The sequence below is a fragment of the Astatotilapia calliptera genome, chromosome 2 (genome assembly GCF_900246225.1).
Source record: "Astatotilapia calliptera chromosome 2, fAstCal1.2, whole genome shotgun sequence".
Taxonomy (NCBI): Eukaryota; Metazoa; Chordata; class Actinopteri; order Cichliformes; family Cichlidae; genus Astatotilapia; species Astatotilapia calliptera.
In genome coordinates this window covers 20,265,481-20,283,784 of record NC_039303.1, presented here as the reverse complement: position 1 = coordinate 20,283,784, position 18,304 = coordinate 20,265,481, and the positions used below count along the sequence as shown (strand labels likewise).

The window sequence follows — 18,304 nt, the reverse complement described above, 5'->3', positions numbered from 1 at the left end:
CCATTAAAATTTGCCTTTCATCCACAACTTGTGCATCAACTTAATGATTTATTGGTAAAAATCTGACAAAAAGCCGAACAAAATGAGAAACTATGATTCTTACAATTTATACCAACAACAACCAAAGGTGTTGTTTAACATGTGGAAACCTTTTTTTTATTATGGCTGATCTGACAACTTGATAGATGATTTTAAATATAAATAAATAAATAAATATCTCTACTTTTAAGATTAGGCTTCAAACTTTCCTTTTTGATAAAGTATATAGTTAGGGCTGGACCAGGTGACCCTGAATCCTCCCTTAGTTATGCTGCCACAGGTGTAGGCTGCTGGGGGATTCCCATGATGCACTGGGAGTTTCCCCTTTACTCACTATGTGTTAATAGACCTTAACACAGTAATTTCATTGGCTGTCATTTGTGCCACTGTGCAGAATGAGCCAACAGTAATGTGATTCTATCCCAGCATCACTGCTGCAGTAAATTTGTGAATCAGAGCTAATGAGCAGACTGAAGATTTTCAGTGACAGACTGCAGTTAGTGTTACTAACGCCCCTCCAATAAGCGCCCCTCCAATAAGTGTCACAGTATAAGTAAAGGTTTTTCACGACTGCATCGCATCTTTTTCCACCGCTCGCTGACTCACGCTTAAAGTGAAAATGATCAAGGCCCAAGAACATGATAACAACTTTGAAGGAAGCATGCATCAGCAGGCGTGTCATTCGGAGAGAATGTACACTATTACGGATTAATGTGAGCCACTTTGAATTTAGTGATGAAAGGTTTTGGGTGTAGTAGAAGAAAAAGCATACTAACCTTGTTTGGGATGGGAAATTTGGTCTGATCAGCTTTCCCAGGAGTGTGTATGGCTGTTAGTGGAGGAGGCCAGGAATGGGTCATCTCCTGAACACACAAACAAATTTTTAAATATATTATTTTAAACAGATATTCATAAGTAGCAGAATTTCTGTCATTATAACCAGCTAAATAAAGGATACACAGCTTGCACTTGTGTTGCCTTTACCTGGTGTCTAATCATGATAAAGTTTAGCCCATTGGAACAAAGGGGCTTGCTTATGCAACATCTTTGGTGCAGTGGAGTGGAGTCAGCATTCAGTCAAGGTTGTGCTGCACCAGCACCCAATCAGGGTGGGTTCAGTATAAGTTTTAGTATAAACTGGAAGGCGCTTAGGGAGTTAGTGACCCACCAGGGATTGGTGCAAATGCAGAGTTGGTGATTTACCAAAATAAAAGCTGACTCCAGTCGGCTGCATTTCAACAGAGCTGCACAAGGCAGCAGCAGAAGCAGCAGCATCCCCTTTCAATTATTCTAATCACACCGTTTTCTCAGCTGAATTCCAATCTCAGTATGTAGAAGCATCAATTAGTTAACAAGATAAACATATGTGCATGAGTGGGTGGGTGTGCTGGAGCTTTATAATCTGTTAGGTACTGGCTGTTTTTATTTCTCACAAACATTGGAAAGGAGGCACATAGAAGGCTGAATATGGAAAATTACCAAATAGATTTTCTTAAAGCTTTGATTCCCTCCTTGATGTCCTTTGTAACCACCATCACCTGAAAACTGAATTCTTGGTAAATGTGTTTTAATGACCAATAACTTCTTTTTCTGTGACATGTGTTTAAAATGGTTGGTAAAGTCATTAAATCCATTTTTTTACATGCTCATTTCCACTCACACAGCCACCGTGCAGCAGGTCACGATGTCAAAGGGCCAGAATTTTCCCATCATCCATCTCTTCACCCCCCCTTGGTAGATGAATGCTATTCATCAGATGACACATGAGTCTGGGAGGACGTATGTGTGTGGGTAAGGTTGTGTGTATAACTGAGCTACACATTAATGACGATACTTGAGCATGAGTGTGTGGCTGTGTTTTCCCTCTTTATAATCGTAACGCACTTGGCCTGACGACATATGGTGTGTTGCTAGGTAACCGCTCTCTGACATCATTAACATCATTGAGTCCATCCTTGAAGAGTTCCTGTGCTTTCACAGACAGGACAGCTGTTTTCTCCTGAATTTGTGTTTGCATGTGTCTGTAAATGTGATATTGCAGCCACTGCGCGTGAGTTACTCAGTCTGTCATAGTTAAACGCAAATGGTTTCCCAGTTATTATCAATTTGTCATATTCTCCATTATCTACATCTATTACGCCCCGACACAGACATGCAAAATGTACATTTATCCACCACCGTGCACTGAAAACACGACCGACCTCGCTCTCTCCTTTCGCTCCTTCTCTGTTTTTTAATAAAGAAGCAGAACAGGGCACGCTGCGTGCTCCGTGTTAGATGGATAATGTGGTGTGCTTCACATCACCAGCTGTTTCTCTCTTTTGCCTTTTTTTCTCTTCCCATCTTTCTGTTAATCTTTCAAGTTATTCTTAAATTCATCATTCCAAAGAGCCTCTTTTAGATGTTTTCTGGCAAACATTTTCTAATCTGACATTTTTATTCTTCGGTCAACCCGTTCTCACTCCCAAAGCGTAACATTTTACGCTAGGTGACAAATCGTCACCATATTACGTTTTCGGCTACCCACCACGTTCCTAAATGACGACCGCGGAAAAAAGAGGACATATGAGAACCGTCTGGACTGAATCTACACATGTTCGCTCTTTTTCTTCAAATCGCTTAGAAACACGCTATTTAACATCATTAAAGACCTGGTTATGGTCAGGAATAAGGTTATGGTCAGGGCTAGGGATAAGGTTAGGTTTAGGGCTGGAATACAGGGCTGGAACGTCTATTACCGCGGGAGTGTCATTCACTGGATTCCAGCCATAACCCGCCGCGTACCATAAGAACGCCGAAGGTCTCCTTTCGCGTTCCCCAGGAACGCCGCGGGACGTGACAAAACGTCGACATGTTACGCCTCGGGAGTGAGAACGCTCTGCTTCGGTGTAACCAAAGGTTTGCAACTTGGTATAAATCTTTTAAATTTCCATTCATGAAGGCGTCTCTTGATTGAAGACTTTATGCATGTACCTCCTTGTTAATATCACTTTTGTTTTCTGTGGTCTTTCAGGCCTTTTGCTGTCGATGAGCTACTCTGCCCTTCTTTTTAAGAACATATTATATATACACATATCAATTGATTTTTCCCAAGTTTTCTCTAATTGGTTAACTTTGTTTCTTGTCCAAAAATATGCCAACTGTAAATTACAACAAGCTAGCTAGTTTTCTTGGCTTGCGTCATTCCAAGGTAAAGCTAGCTAGCTAGCGTCTGACTCACAGTACACATGTAACAATGTAGATATGGTAGGAACATAGAGGGTAAATGCAGCCATTAAATGTAAAAATGTAATTATCTACATACACATATATCATCATAATCATGGCTTCTTGATATTAGTTTACTTTTCTAATTGGCTAGGTTAATGTTAAAATCAGACAGCTCAAATATCCAGTCTTTAAGTCTGACGTCATTAGCCGTTTCCGGGTCCAAACTCCGCTTCAGGTCCCAAAGTCAAACGAACACTGGCGCAACACTGAGAGTTACAAACTGTCCAAATTCTTTCATCTGTAATAAAATGATCAGCGTTCTGCTCTACCAGGTGTAACAATTAAGTTCAACATCCAGGTTTGAAGTTAGCTCGCTAGTTTCTCCCTAAACATGTTGTTTTGACAGAGGAATTTCCGAAGAAATGAAGACGTACAGCTCTGCTATCACTTCCAACATAAATGAAGACAGAAAACTAAACAGCAGTGACGTTTGTAGGGTTACTGAAGTTTGGCTAGCTGGTATATAATGATGTGCTACGTGGTGGCTAGCTACACAGCTATGTTAGCATAATATAAACACATTAGCACTTTTTTCCACTGATAAAAGTTAAGGTGAGGGTTCCCGATGGTTAGGGACAAATGCAATCATTATACAATTCATTTAAACATTTTAATGGCAGGAACAGCTGGTTTGCCTACAGTCCCCTTTTGGCTCATTAATGATGTATTTTTAGATAATGCTTCTTGTTTATAGTGAACTTACCATAAGCTAAAACATTAGCATGGATATCATAGAGCTTGGTGCTCCAGTGGTTCAAACACTGTAAAAAGTCAATACCCCTCAGAAGGATTGACTTTACTGTACAATATCTCTGATGCACACCGTTACCTTGAATTGTGCAAACATCCACGACAACAATGTTCCTGTGACAAACATCTTGTAGCCGTGTCATTACAGAGAGAGAAAAATGAAGTGCAGGCCCCGTGCTCCGATTCACCTCACCTCACATTTTGAACTCCTTGATCTTTCCACTTGACACAGCTAAAAACCACAGACTGAATTCAATAGAGCACCAATATTATCGACAAAGGCATTTCATGCAGCTCACAGCAGCCTATCTGTCACACAGCCTGTTGACCAGCCTATTGATTTGTGGAGGGGGAGGAGAGGGAGGGGGCTGAATGACAGAGAGGAATGAAGAGGGAGGAAGACAGACACTGAGGGAGAAAGAGAGGGCGCACCAAGTGCAAGAGAGGAGAGACGGCGAGAAGTGAAAGCGGTAACTTGACATAAAGAAGTCAAAGACGGTCCCCGTCCTAATCTTCTGACTGGCAGTGAGGGAAGATTAGCGAGGGAAACATTTTTGTTTTGACATCACTCCCAGGAAGAGACAGGAGAGAGAAACTGTGGGAAAATGTATTGCTGTGTGATTTTGATTACATGCAGCTAGAAAGGAGGAAGAAAGAACGGTTAAAGGAGATGATAGGTCTGTGGAAAAGATGTCTGTATGATGTCATCCAAATAAAAGGACTTGTGTAATCATTGACCTAAGCCAACAGATTGCTTTCTCTTCTCCCTCCCTGCCTTGTAGTCCCCTTTCTTTTCCCTGTCCTTCCTTTGCAAAATCAGACTCTGGAGAGGGACCAAGCTCCTTGTGAACAAACAGAAAACAGCTGATAATCAGTGCAATTACTGTGCATGCGTGTGTGTGTTTGTGTGTGTACCCAAGCAACGTACCCGCAGAATCTCTTCAACACAGCTGGAGTTGTTTGGTAGGCTGACCTGGAGAAAACAAAGGAAGACAGAGAGATTGACTTCAGCACTATTTATAGCGACATTACATTGCACGGGACACAGCGGGGGTACAGAGGTTTAAGCACCAAAAACAAATAAAGCGGATCCATCCACAGCGCAATTACGAATCGCTGCGGACTTACACGGCACATGCTACAATGACACCTGTGGCCGATTTACCATTCAAACTCAACGAGAAGGACTTCTGAAACAATAGCTCACTGATTTCACAAAGATGTAAACAAACAATGCATTCTCATTTCTAGCTGCTGTTGTTTTTTTTTAATTGTTTTGATTTTTTTGTTAGTTAGTCAATTTAGCTAACATTTTGAAAATCATTTATCCTCACTGGTTAATGCAATATTACTCTTGCAGGGTTATACGTTGCCATCATGTCTCCCCACGACCTTCAGGAATGTACATAATGTTTGTACTGTAGTGAAAATTCTTCGTTATCATTATCCTGTATCGTTTTCACTGCAGCTTCTTCAGCGCTCTGTAAATTGTTAGAAAATGATTATTCTTGGTTGACAAAGTGTAAGAGTGCTCTGATGGATTGATGTTTTCAGATTATTTGATCAGCAGCAGCTGAGACCCCAGAGACAGAAAAGGTTTTAGCTAAAACGCTAGGCAAGATCAAATTTAGAATTTTATCAAAAGCAAGATGTTTGAGTCTTGCTGCAGCAGAGGAAACAACACAGAAGGACTCCGAGTACAGCCTTAGTTTCCAGCGTGTGAACTGGTATGCAGCTTTGGTATGTATGTAATCAAGCTGGTTAATTATGTTCTTTTTGGTCTTGGATGGAAAAATCAGTCATTAGCGTATTTGGCTAACAAGCTTGCTACTTATGTTTGAAATCAACATTTTTAAACTATTTGTTCTTTTTGTAAGTACATATTTTTGAAATAAAATTAGAGTAGACACCATAAACAGACTTTTTAACTTCCAAGAAGGGCTTTTATGATTGTATACAAATGCCTTCAGTGTCTGGTTATGGTTATTCCACCCACTGTGGTTCAATCGCTTTCAAAACATTCATATTTTTCGGAGCATTCATTTAAAATTCTCTCATTACAGATGTAATTTTCAATGAGTCTTAATAAAGTCAAACCATTTGTGCACCGTTTGTCTAAAACAATGTGATGCACTGTAGTCGTCCACCCTCCTTGTTATGAGCGACTAACTTGTGCAGAGGGTAGAGAAAAGATGTTTTGAAAAATTAGTTATTTCAGTTTTAAAATTCAAAAACAGCCATTAAATAGCTGTGGTTTGGCCTGCATTGTGTGAACCACGGGGCCATTTTAGCTCCACAAGTCACTGGACTGCTTTGAGGTTTGAGGATAAAGAAAGAGGCTGTTTGAGCTTAGACATACGCACACTCTGATTAACCAGTTCAGTGGCTGCGCGCTGCTAATCTATGTTAACATGCGCCCTTGTCAATAAAGTCGTCCTTTGTTAACAGGAGTCATCTGCACTGAGCACTAAAGCAACATTGCAGCAGATGCCTGGGATATCACTGCAGACAGGTCTGGCATTTCAGAACGCTCCTAAAAACCTAAATAAAGTATTTGTGCCAAACCACACACAAACATTTCTGAAGCTAGAAGTCTTTGCTTTTTCAGATAAGCCAGCCCTACTAAGAAGTTTTTTCCCTGCTCATTCCAAACAAATTATTATTGTCGCTTTTGGAAAAACACAACTTTGTTTGCTAAAAAAGACACAAGAAAAAAAAATGTCCACTGCCAAATTATTGCCTCACAAACAGTAATTGAAAAGAAAATCTGTCTGGGTCAGATCTGGGCTCAGATCAGTCCAGCAGACGGGCTCATTAAAGCAGAAAGAGTGTGAGGAACAGCAAGATGAAGGCAGAAAGACTGAAAAGCTCAGAAACTCTGAGGCAAATTCACTGCAGAGCTCTAACATATTACATCAACATAACCTCTGTTACACACCATTACTAATAGCACTAACACGAAACGAGGAGCAATTTAGTATAACCGTGATGAGAAGGATGACATCATACTCTGCCTTAAATCACTGACTGTTAAAACAACAAAAGGGACTCTGGGCCGACAGGCTGGTTGAGCTCACCAACGAAGTATCCGCTTATTTGTATGTTTTCTAGACATGAGCTGTTCATCTACATCGACATGTTAATTCAACAGTGAGTCAAGAGGAAACCAGAGTGGGAGGACGAAGATGTGTTTTTCCCCCAACAAAAGTCCCAAGGCCACTTTTTACTAAAAGAAATCTTACAGACTTCTAGACAATACGAAGCAGATGTGCTACATTTGTATCATGCGATAAAAAGCCAACAGCTGGATTATTTAGCTAATGAAACAACGTCATTACCATCAGAAGGCAAGCACACGAGGTCTTGATTTACTGTAGATTACAAAGTGGACACGAGATTTCACTCACAGTGCAACAAACCTGAAGCATCAACATGTCTTGAAATTCTCCAGGGGCCCGGCAACAAACTAATTATTTGACCCAGGGTGATATCTGGCCTGGAGTTGGACAGCCCTGGTCTAGGCCACACACAGGATGGACGCCTTGCAACTACGTGAAATTGCACTGAAATTTTTTGCATTCTGCAACTGATTGCAAATAGTTGTGACTGCTTTAGATTGCAAGGCCTTTGCACTGGTTACCTGACGGGAGGCAGAAAAATCGAATTTTTAAATGCAGACAGATTGTCAGCATGCGGCACTCAATGTGAGTGAGTCTATGCCAATGAGCAACTCATCTGCCACATGACTCGACTCAACTGGCTGCCAAATGTTTGTATGTTGGTTATGTTCATATAAAAGCAAGGTTGCTGAGGATACTCAATGTTTAATTAACTTTAAACACTGAGAATTTGTTTTTCTAAATATTTAAACATGCAATTTTGTCTTCAATCAGTCCTTAGGGAAATATCTGCTTCTCTAGCTTGCAAATGCCCAATTTATGTCCAAATGACAGTTTGTGTTCTTCAGTGAGCTTCAGGTAACGTACAGATGGTTGATTAGAGCTGATTGCCAGCCAAAAGTTGCAAACTGCAACGTGGAAATGAAGCTCATTAGATTTGTGAAAGCGAACCAAGAGAGTAATGTCGAGGGTTTCAAAGTTCAGAAAACGAGCTGGAAAACACTAAAACACTTTGCAGAGATGAGAGGAAAAGCACAGTGACTGATAACTGTCAGCATTAATGACCCCTTTTTTTGGTGTTATTATAAAAATAGTATACTCAGAGTGTAATGCAGTAATGGTAGCACAGGTTGAATTTGTTTAATGACGCAAAAAGAAATACCAGCAAAAAAAACCAAAACAAAAAAACGGAAAGAAAACAAAGAAAAAGACGGCAGGTTAAAAGAAAGAAAATCTGATAGTTTAGGAAGAATTGATTTAACCACAGTTTTACTTTGCTGTTCAAGATCAGTGGTGTGTTTAGTGTGACAATACCTGGCTTCCCATATGGAAAACAACTAGGTGTCACGGTCCTGGGTCTCCTGCCTTATGGTTTATGTCTCTGTATTTCTTAGTTGCTGTCTCCACTGTGTCAAGTTCGCGTCTCTGTGTGATACTTCCTGTTTTACTTTGAAGGTCCGTTTCTTATGTGAATGTGTCCTGCTTTGCTTGTCTCGTCAGTCCTGATTTCTCCCAGCTGTGCCCTCCTTCTGTGTCTCATTCCCCTCGTTACTCCCCAGTGTATTTAAACCCTGTGTTTCTCTGAGTCGGTGTGACGTTGTCCCTCATGCTGTGTGTCGATCTCCTTGTGTCTTGCTGTAGTTCTTAGTTTGTGGCTTCCCAGTTTAGTTTAGTTTAGTTTGTATGTTTGTTTTACCAGCAAATAAAGCTGTGTTTTGAGTTCATTCCCTCGAGTCTGTGAGTCCTGCATTTTGGGTCCAACTCCCGCCTGCTGCACAGCGATTCATGACACTAGGAAAAACTTATAAAAGACTTGCATCAGCTTTAGCTTGCTTCATATAGAGGATCATACAAGGCTTATATGATTTACTCATGAAAGTGGCCACTTTCTCATTACTTTCATATATTGTTTTAGTAAGTATCCAAAACATGCAAGTTTCATTTATATAATCTTTCAAGGGATCTTATATCTGTTTTGGCTCTTGTGTGCTTTTCATACAAGTTTCACACAAGACAGATTTAAACTTTATAAAATTTATATATATCTTTTCCATATGTGATACTTCTGTATATTCTGCTAATGGTTTCACTGTATTTCACCCTGAAATACACCTCACGAATCATTGTCACTGCTTTGCAATTACACAGTTCAAACTGCTAATCACACATTGTCAACTATAAGGATAGAGCTACATTAACAGCAGTTGTGCTTGGGTTATAAGGTGATATCATTTAATATCATTTAATTAGTCATTTTAGTACTACTCATGGTGGCTGCTGCCATGACAAATTGCGATGTTTGCGGGGGAAATTCTGATTTGAAACTCGGAATTTCCTACTTCCCGTTTGAAATTGGACGCAGCATATAATGTAAATGACAAAGCACAGAAAAATTAGCCGTCACTACAAAACAAAAGACAAGTATACACAGAGGGCACAAACACATAAACAGACACAGGGAACACAGATTTACAACCTTCAGTACGATACTTTCAATTCTGTCTTTACTTATCTGACTATGAAATATTTTCAGTTTTAGTTTTTATCACATATTATTACAATATTGTCATTTAAATAGAAGATATTTGTGTTGTTATATTAGATTTATTGTCCTATTACTTTATTTTTTTTCTTGTTTAGTTTTGTTATACTTTATGCTTTTAAGTTGCCCGCTATAACGCTGAAATTTCCCAACTTGTGATTTTTTTAACCTTAGCTTACCTTACTGTGTTATAACCCCAAAGTATTATCTTATCTTCAACACAGCACTGAAACAAGAATATCACAAAAAACAGCAACATGTCATTACAATAACTCAAAAACTTCAACAAAACTAGAAGAGCAATAAAATACAAACACGAGCCAAAATACAAAAAACACAAAAAACTAAAGGTTTAAATGAGAATCCAAGACACACACAAAACACAACAATGCGATGCCACGTATACTGGATTTTTTGGACCATAAGGTGCACCGGATTATAAGGCACATTAAGTGAAAAAAACACAGTCAGATAAGTCAAACTTTACTCAACTCATTCTTCTTGCTTCCTCCACTTCCCTACAATTGATTCATTAATGTTGAATTCTCTGGCAGCTGCTCTATTCTCATGTTGTTGCAGTATATTAATGACTAACCTCGCATTGTGGAGGGATTATCTCAGTTGTTCTCCTGACTGAAGTTTGGCCGTTTACAGCATCCTGCCATGCGATTGCATTTGTCCCTAACCATCGGGAACCCTCACGTTAGGGTTGCCAACCGTCCCTTAAAAAACGGAATCGTCCCGTATTTAGAAACAAAAGTACACGTCCCATATTGAGCTAATAAGGGACGCACTTTGTCCTGTAATACAGTGAGAATCAAAAGTAGTCTATAACTTTTAATGGAATTAACACTTTGTTTGAAAACATAATTCCCAGCCCCTCTCCTGCTTTGTGACCAATGAGCTGACAGCACACTTATGACAATTCGAGTATGACAATTCAGATTACCGCTCATCTCATTGGTCGAGGAAAGGTCGCTTACGGAGAAAATACCGGAAGACAACAGATGACCACAACAAGAAGCATGGCCAACAGGGAAACAAACGCCGACACTGCGGTGCAAGTCTCGGATGACAGTACACCTAAAGCTGGGCAGACACTGTGCGACTTTTTCAGTCACGTTATTCAGCTCCTGCTCAAACTGCACGATTGACTCGCAGGGATTATAAGTTGGTAGGTCACGATGCAGGTCTCACACTATATGGCCCGATGCTCCGATGCGACCTGAGTGCTCACACTGTGCCTCCATAAAATGAAGGTTATAACAGAAAATCTGTCGCTCTCTCTCTCCCTCTCTGTCTTTCACTCACACAGACACACCACCACCATCAACTTTGCTAAATTGCTAATGAAAAACATTGATCAGGCAGCTGTGATTGAGCAGCAATGTCAATCCAACTATTTTCACGGTTGTTGTGGTCGTGATCATTTTGTGATGCCACATCGAAAAGGCTCGGATGAGCTTTCCAAAGTTCTACAACTTGTGCCTCCATCGCTTGTGTCCAGATCACAGGCTGCACAGCTGTGCTGCTCCATCTTTTTCACCGACGTTTACGTGTTTGCGCGTGAGCAGTGTGAGCGGCTGTGGTGAGACCCTCACGAGCGATTGATGATCGGGAGCTGGTCGTGAGGTGTTAATCGCTTCTCGTTACCCCACGTATACTACATGATGCACGATGAAGGCCAAAATCTGGCCGATCACCAAATCGGTCGCACGACTCAAAAATCGTCTCTAAATGGGCCAAAAATCACACAGTGTAAGCCCAGCATTAGAGCAGCAATGTTTGTTGCCCTCAGAGAAAGAAAAAAAGGCTGCAAAAGTACAGGGAGGAATGGGAAAAGGAAAACACCTGGCTGGAAAAGGTCACCATAACACCTATAAAGCGCACTGCACTGTGTGCCGGCGCACTTTTTCCATAGACATGCTTCTATTGGTGGGCACATGAAGAACACGAGGGGCCTGAAAGCTCGGGGAACCCTTAACCAATTTTTTGTCCACCAGGCCACGGCAGAAGCAGATATGTTATGTAAACCCTGGTTTGTTTTTTTAAACCCTCTGGTTAAGGTTAATATGGGCATGTGCAGTGAATATCAGCGGTATGTGGCCAGAAGTGTGATAATATAATTTATTTTGTGTAATAAACAACTGCAAGGATAGATGATTACAACAAATAGATGACTAATACATAAAAGTAATACATAGATGAATAATGATGATGAGTTATGATGCGTAATCATGGGAACAAGTGGGTTTACAAACAGGAGCAGCTGATTAGCATTAGAAAAGCTGAAATAATACCTCAACTGAAGCCAATTGTACTAAATGCACTATATGTGCACAGTTACAAGAATATTTTTGTTCTATTGCTTTCTATTAATTTATATAATTTTAAGTTAAGCAGGACAGAGTTCTTTTAAAGAAAGAGACCTGTTTTACTCTGTTAATGTTGTCATTTTGAGCTAAAAATAAATGGCTAAATGATCATTTGTTTCCCATATGGTCATATCACAAAGAATATGCATCTGCTTAAATCAAATTCAAGTCAAATGGTTAAAAAATAATTTCACACACAAAAAAAAGATCTACAAAATTCACCACACTGGGAAGGGTGAACTCGGTTGCCCGGCCCTGGCCACGAGGTGTCCCTTATTTATTTTTCAGGGAGTTGGCAACCCTACCTCACGTTAACTTTTATCGAGTGGAAAAAAGTTAGCATTCATCCTCCAGCTTCACTGTGTTTATGCTATGCTAACATAGCTGTGTAGCTAGCGATCACGCAGCACATCATTATAAACTAGCTAGCCCAACTTCAGTAACCCTACAAACGTCACTGCTGTTTAGTTTTCTGTCTTCATTTATGTTGGAAGTGACAGCAGAGCTGTACGTTTGAATTTGTTTCAGAAATCTCTCAGTCAGAACATGCCATATCATGTTTAGGTGGAAGCTAGCGAGCTAACTTCCTGCTAACTTCAAACTTTGTTAAATTTTATGAATCCTGTTTTCATGGATGCCTGGATGTTACACTTAATTGTTACACCTGGTCGAGCAGCAACGCTGATCATTTTATTACAGATGAAAGAATTTAGACAGTTTTTTAACTCTCAGTGATGCTGCAGTGTTCGTTTGACTTTGGGACCTGAATTTGACGGAGTTTAGGACCCAGATTCCTCCGCGAGGCTCCTGACTACGGTAGCCGTAGTGCTCCAACAATCCAACTTACAAAAGTCGTACTAAAACATTTTTGACAGATTTTTGAGCGCCGTGTACCACATAAAATTGGTTTGAGGTCAGTAAGCACAACCAGAATTCATACATAAGATGCACTGTCGATTTTTGAGAAAATTAAAGGATTTAAGTGCGCCTTATAGTGCGGAAAATACATTACTTAAACTTTAAGCTACTTTCCTAAACAAAGTAACAAACACAAAGTAAGTTGGTGTATGAGACACGTTTCAGTACCATTTCTGAGAGAAGTGCATCACTTATGCAACAAACAATGCTCCCTTGTGTTATTTTCCCAACACTTCCACACTTGTCACAGCTGATGGATACAAACAAGTGCATTTAAATGTGATTTTCTACAGTGGTCTAAAACACAACTGACAGGCAAAAATGGAAACACTCATATGATTTCAGGCCCGCCCCGTCTGTTTACGTCCGTCTCCATCCATCTCTCTATACATCTGAAAGGAGAGAGCCTTTCATCACTTTAACCATCCCTGTCCATCACCATTGTGATGTAGCTCACCGAAGCACAATACTGACACTGCCAGGGTTTGGTGTTTGTTTTGCAGGATGGGCCTCTAAAACAGACTGTGTATTATCATAAATATACCACTTAATCATTTGAAGGAAGTCTATTATGAGTTTACTGAATGGAAACAGGCTTTAATGGATTTTAATGGACAGGTGACTTACTTGTAAATGTGTGCGTGTGTGTTTCCCTAATTGATCTTACTGTGAGATCACGGTTGATGTCAAGGACTGAGAGATGGAGGGAACATAAAAGAGAGCTGAAAGATGAGTGAGAGCCACAGAGCAAGTCTGCAGGAAGAGGAAGGACAAAACTCAGAGAGAAAATAGATACAAAGAAAAATGAGAGCGAGAGAGATTCAGGGGGAAAATATAGCCGAGGCAATTACTGAGGCAGAAATCCTTTCTCTCTGAAATAGCTGCTCAGATAGATAGACACACACACACAGAATACCCACATCAATCACAAAGGTACATGTGGATACACGAGCACACACACTTACATTACCACACTCACAGTTACTAAAACATCATTATCCATTACTATTATAAATACTGCCTTAATGTAACCAGATTTTTTTAGACAGAAAAAAATCTGAGCCTGCGAGGTCGTCTCAGATGTTGTCAAAATGTTGTACTCTGAGTCACCAACAGCCCAAAACCTGAACATGTTTCAGCTCACAAGCATAAATATCCAATAGAAAAAGAGATACAAGTAAACAAGATGACAGGCAGCTCGCTCACCGGACAGCTCGGGTCACGGCATCACCGGCAGTCAGGCCTCTGCTGTGTGCAACAAAGAGCTCAACAAGAAAGAGCTGACAATGAGCATTATTAATTAGTTCCAGCTGGAACTGGGCCTTGTGCGATGTATAATAAATAATGACAAACATGTAGAAACAGTATCAAATCGAGGAGGCTGTAAGTGGGGCTCGGGGTTAGTAGCTATGCTACATTATTGTTTGTTTTAATGAAAAAGTGCCAAAATACATACACACACCTCCGCTTCACTTCCTGATGTATTAGGGGAAATCCCTGCTCTCTTGTGTTCCCACTGCTACCAAATACTCAAGGATTAAATTTTCCCAGCCTCTTATCCCTCCATTATTCCTTATAAGATCGCTCTCTTCACAGTCTGATCACCCGGTGGATTTAATACCAGTTTATGCTCTATTTTGACTGAATGCTAATACAGGAAAAACACAATCATCCCATATACTGTAAATAAAAGATGGAAATAATCAAAACCCCTTGAGGCAGACGACCACACTGATCTAACAGACTTTTCATGACTAGCTCCTGGTCCACCCTATTTTTGCATAAAGTTTTGACAGGTTGTTCAGTTCCTGTTCGTTTTAGTCTTTTACCAGTGACAGCACCGAGTTCAACATGGACACGGGACGATAGCACAACAACACCCTGGCTATCAAATATCAACATGCCACAAACGCTCACTTTCTGTCAGCATCTTTAAATTAAAAAAAAAAAGTCCTTGGTTTTAACCCAAATATTACATGAATTATGGCCCAATACTTCATTCTGATCTGCTGAATGACTGCTTATTACATTAATTTGTCACATTAACGAGGAGCCCATTTACACTCCACAAGCAGTCACCTATAAAATTACACAACAAACACATTTAGTGTGATTCCATTCAAATGATTTTCTTTTTATATGCCTCTTTTCATGTTTCAAATCCACCAGAGTGTCTTGTTTCTTTTATATTGGAATTAAAAATCATTAAGAGGTAATTACAGTAATGCGTTTAAGACTGAACAAACAGGCTTCCCTCTCTGCATTAGTGTGTGTGAGCGTGAGAGAGATGAATGACTCAGTGTATGCATGTGGGAAGACAAATTATGAATTAATAAAAAACACCCCAAAACACACACAGTCTATTCATATTTACAATAACAGAGAGACAGTATCATTTGACTTGGAGATTGGCAGAAACAGAAGATGAAAGAGAGAAAAGAAGAAAGGCTAACGAGGAGAGAAGAGAGAGACGAAGTCAAACAGAATCAAATTTGGAGCCTGATTAATGTAAACACGGTTTCCTGCACTGCCCTCAGAGGGCTATTAACACATCACCGCATATTTCTGCTTTATTTCTGAACTGTTTTCTCAGGATATTTTCTCGGAAAGACGAGAAAGAGGCTCTCTACGTTGGCTAAATTACACAAAGTATCTCGCTTCATCCCTTGAGGCGGCTCTACGAGGCCAGAAATGTGCCACGGAGGGAAAACTATCGCGCTGCTGTTATGAAAAATGCCAAAGTCAAATGAAAGCTGTCTATCATCCAGTCGATGCGATTGAACTTCTGAGTCGTGTACAGTTCAGGCTGAGGTCCAACAGGGTTTGGAAAATCTTCAAGGATTTTCTTTTTTTGGTCCGTGGGCTTCTCGTTTATTCAGTTTCATCTGCTCCTTTTATCATCCATATTTCAGCTGTTTACAGAGCTGGAGTGACCGCCATCGCTGGGATTACCAGCATGCTAGATAGATCACAAGCACTGCCCTCAGAGGAGACATGTATGTGTGTGTGTGTGTGTGTGTTTTGGTTTGTTCAACAGTTGTGTGCGAGTGATTCACTGAAACGTGTACATGTTTATGTATGAGTCAGCCTGCCTAATAATCCGAGGATTGGTGAAGTAGGTCTTTCACATCATGTGTCCTCTTTGCACATTTATACCTACTTCACCTCTCATATAAGAAAACAGGGTATTTTTTGGGTGTTGCAGTGTCTGGTATTCTCATAAAAACAGATATTTTTATCGGCTGCACAAAATGTCTTGTTCTGTTGCTGCAGCGTTTTCCGCTGTCCCAGTAATACAGCTATTACTGCCTCGTGTTGTGCTATCAGCCTCCTTGAGGCCATATCCTGGTAACGCTGTAATTGCGGGGAACATACTGAGCGTACAGATGGACAAAGAAGATTTTGCTAAGAAAAAATGGTTTGAAGTTTCTATAAAAGCTTTTTCTTCATTACAACTGTCATTATTTCAGTCCGGTGCAAACCATATCAATTTAAGCTGCCGTTGTAAATTATTACAACCACTTTTCAAGCCAGCAGGGAGTGATACTCAAAGGCAGAGCTGGAACAATGCAAGAGTTTCAAGGCCAATGCAGACATTCAAAACTACAGGAGAAAAAAAAATTAAAAGTAAAGAAATAATGTGTATTTTGATTAATCACATTCGGCCGAGGTTCAGACTACACACACGTTTGTTGTATGATTGTCTAACAATATAACACGTACAGCAACAGATTAGAGTTATTCAGAAATAAAAACATTTCTATTGATGTACATGATGAATTTACATATATACTTACAAAATAGGAAGTACACAAATTAAAAACTATAGTAGACATAATATATGCTATAATAAATATTATAATGTAATGCTTTGTTTCTGGTTTTCCCACTAGGACATTCAATTACTCCATTAAACATTCACAAAATTGTGTCTTTTCCCACTGCATCATTGAAAAATCTATAATCTCTTATTAGATGCTCAGTCTAAGCTGGGCATCTTTGTTTAGACCTCAGCAGTCCCCTATTTTTCATTTCAAACGTTTAAGTTTGGAAAGTGTCCTCTCCTAGTGATGCCTAAAATACTACTAAATTCAGAGTTTTTGTCCAAGAAATTCTTATATTATTGCCTTGTCCAAGTTTTTCCCTCTGGATGGCCCTACTATACGAACATAAACGACTTAATGTGAGCTATAATCAAGCATTAAATGTCCATAAATTATGCACCACTTACACCTGTTAGTTAAGCCCAGATACTAATGAATTTCATATTAACAGTTTAGTATTTCTCAGTATTTCAGCAGTTAGTAACCAGCTTATTGTTAAGGTAGACTATATCAGCTGCTTCTAAGTTATTGCATTAACCAGTGGAGCAGTAAATGGTAGCTGGTTACCTTGTTTCCTCCAGACCACTGACAAAGATCATTTAACACTTAATCCGTGACAGTAAGTAAACTGTGTTTATGTTTAAAAGCAAGGAGATTTTTCTCTGGAGACAGATTTAAAAGACAGGAGTAAGGCAGCAAATCAATATTTGGAACTCATTAATCAATAACTGTGAACCAGAACCTCAAGCAGGAAAAATCAAGTGTTAAAGTTAGCATGTTCCAGCTAAGGAGCCATAGGTTGTGAAAATAAGTACGCTAGGTTAACAAAATTTAAACTTCATTTGGATGCAGCTTCCCACATGGAAAAGAAATAGAAAAAATGCATCAGCTTTAGCTTGCTTCATATAAAGGATCATACAAGGCTTACATGATTTACTCATGAAAGTGGCCACTTTCTCATTACTTTCATATATTGTTTTAGTAAGTATCCAAAACATACAAGTTTCATTTATATAATCTTTCAAGGGATCTTATATCTGTTTTGGCTCTTGTGTGCTTTTCATACAAGTTTCACACAAGACAGATAAAAACTGTATAAGATTTATATATTTCCCCCAGGGATCAATAAAGTATTCTGATTCTGATATATCTTTTCCATATGTGATACTTCTGTATATTCTGCTAATGGTTTCACTGTATTTCACCCTGAAATACACCTCACGAATCATTGTCACTGCTTTGCAATTACACAGTTCAAACTGGGAAGGATAAGTGGAAGCGAATGGATGGATGGGTGGATATATATCTTTTCCATATGGGCAGGGCTATCCCCATATTAGATTTTCACTTCATCATCCATCTGTTTTCTTAAGTACAAATCAGGTTAACAGCCAGGCTGGAATTATCTCAGCTGTTATGGGTCAACAGGCAGGGTATACCCCACCACAGACACAGAGGCACAGGCAC

The 18,304-nt window shown here is 39.7% G+C and overlaps 1 protein-coding gene across 2 annotated transcripts in view; it reads right to left on the bottom strand.

Annotated features, from left to right (window-relative positions):
• aff2 (AF4/FMR2 family, member 2) overlaps positions 1–18,304 on the bottom strand; it is a 204,699-nt gene that overhangs the window by 90,039 nt on the left and 96,356 nt on the right. For both annotated transcript variants that reach the window (XM_026186564.1, XM_026186554.1), the window contains exons 5-6: positions 4,988–5,032; positions 816–902 (exon numbers count right to left, since the gene is read on the bottom strand). In XM_026186564.1, coding sequence (XP_026042349.1) covers positions 816–902; positions 4,988–5,032 — 132 coding nt within the window. The remainder of the gene's footprint in view (positions 1–815; positions 903–4,987; positions 5,033–18,304) is intronic.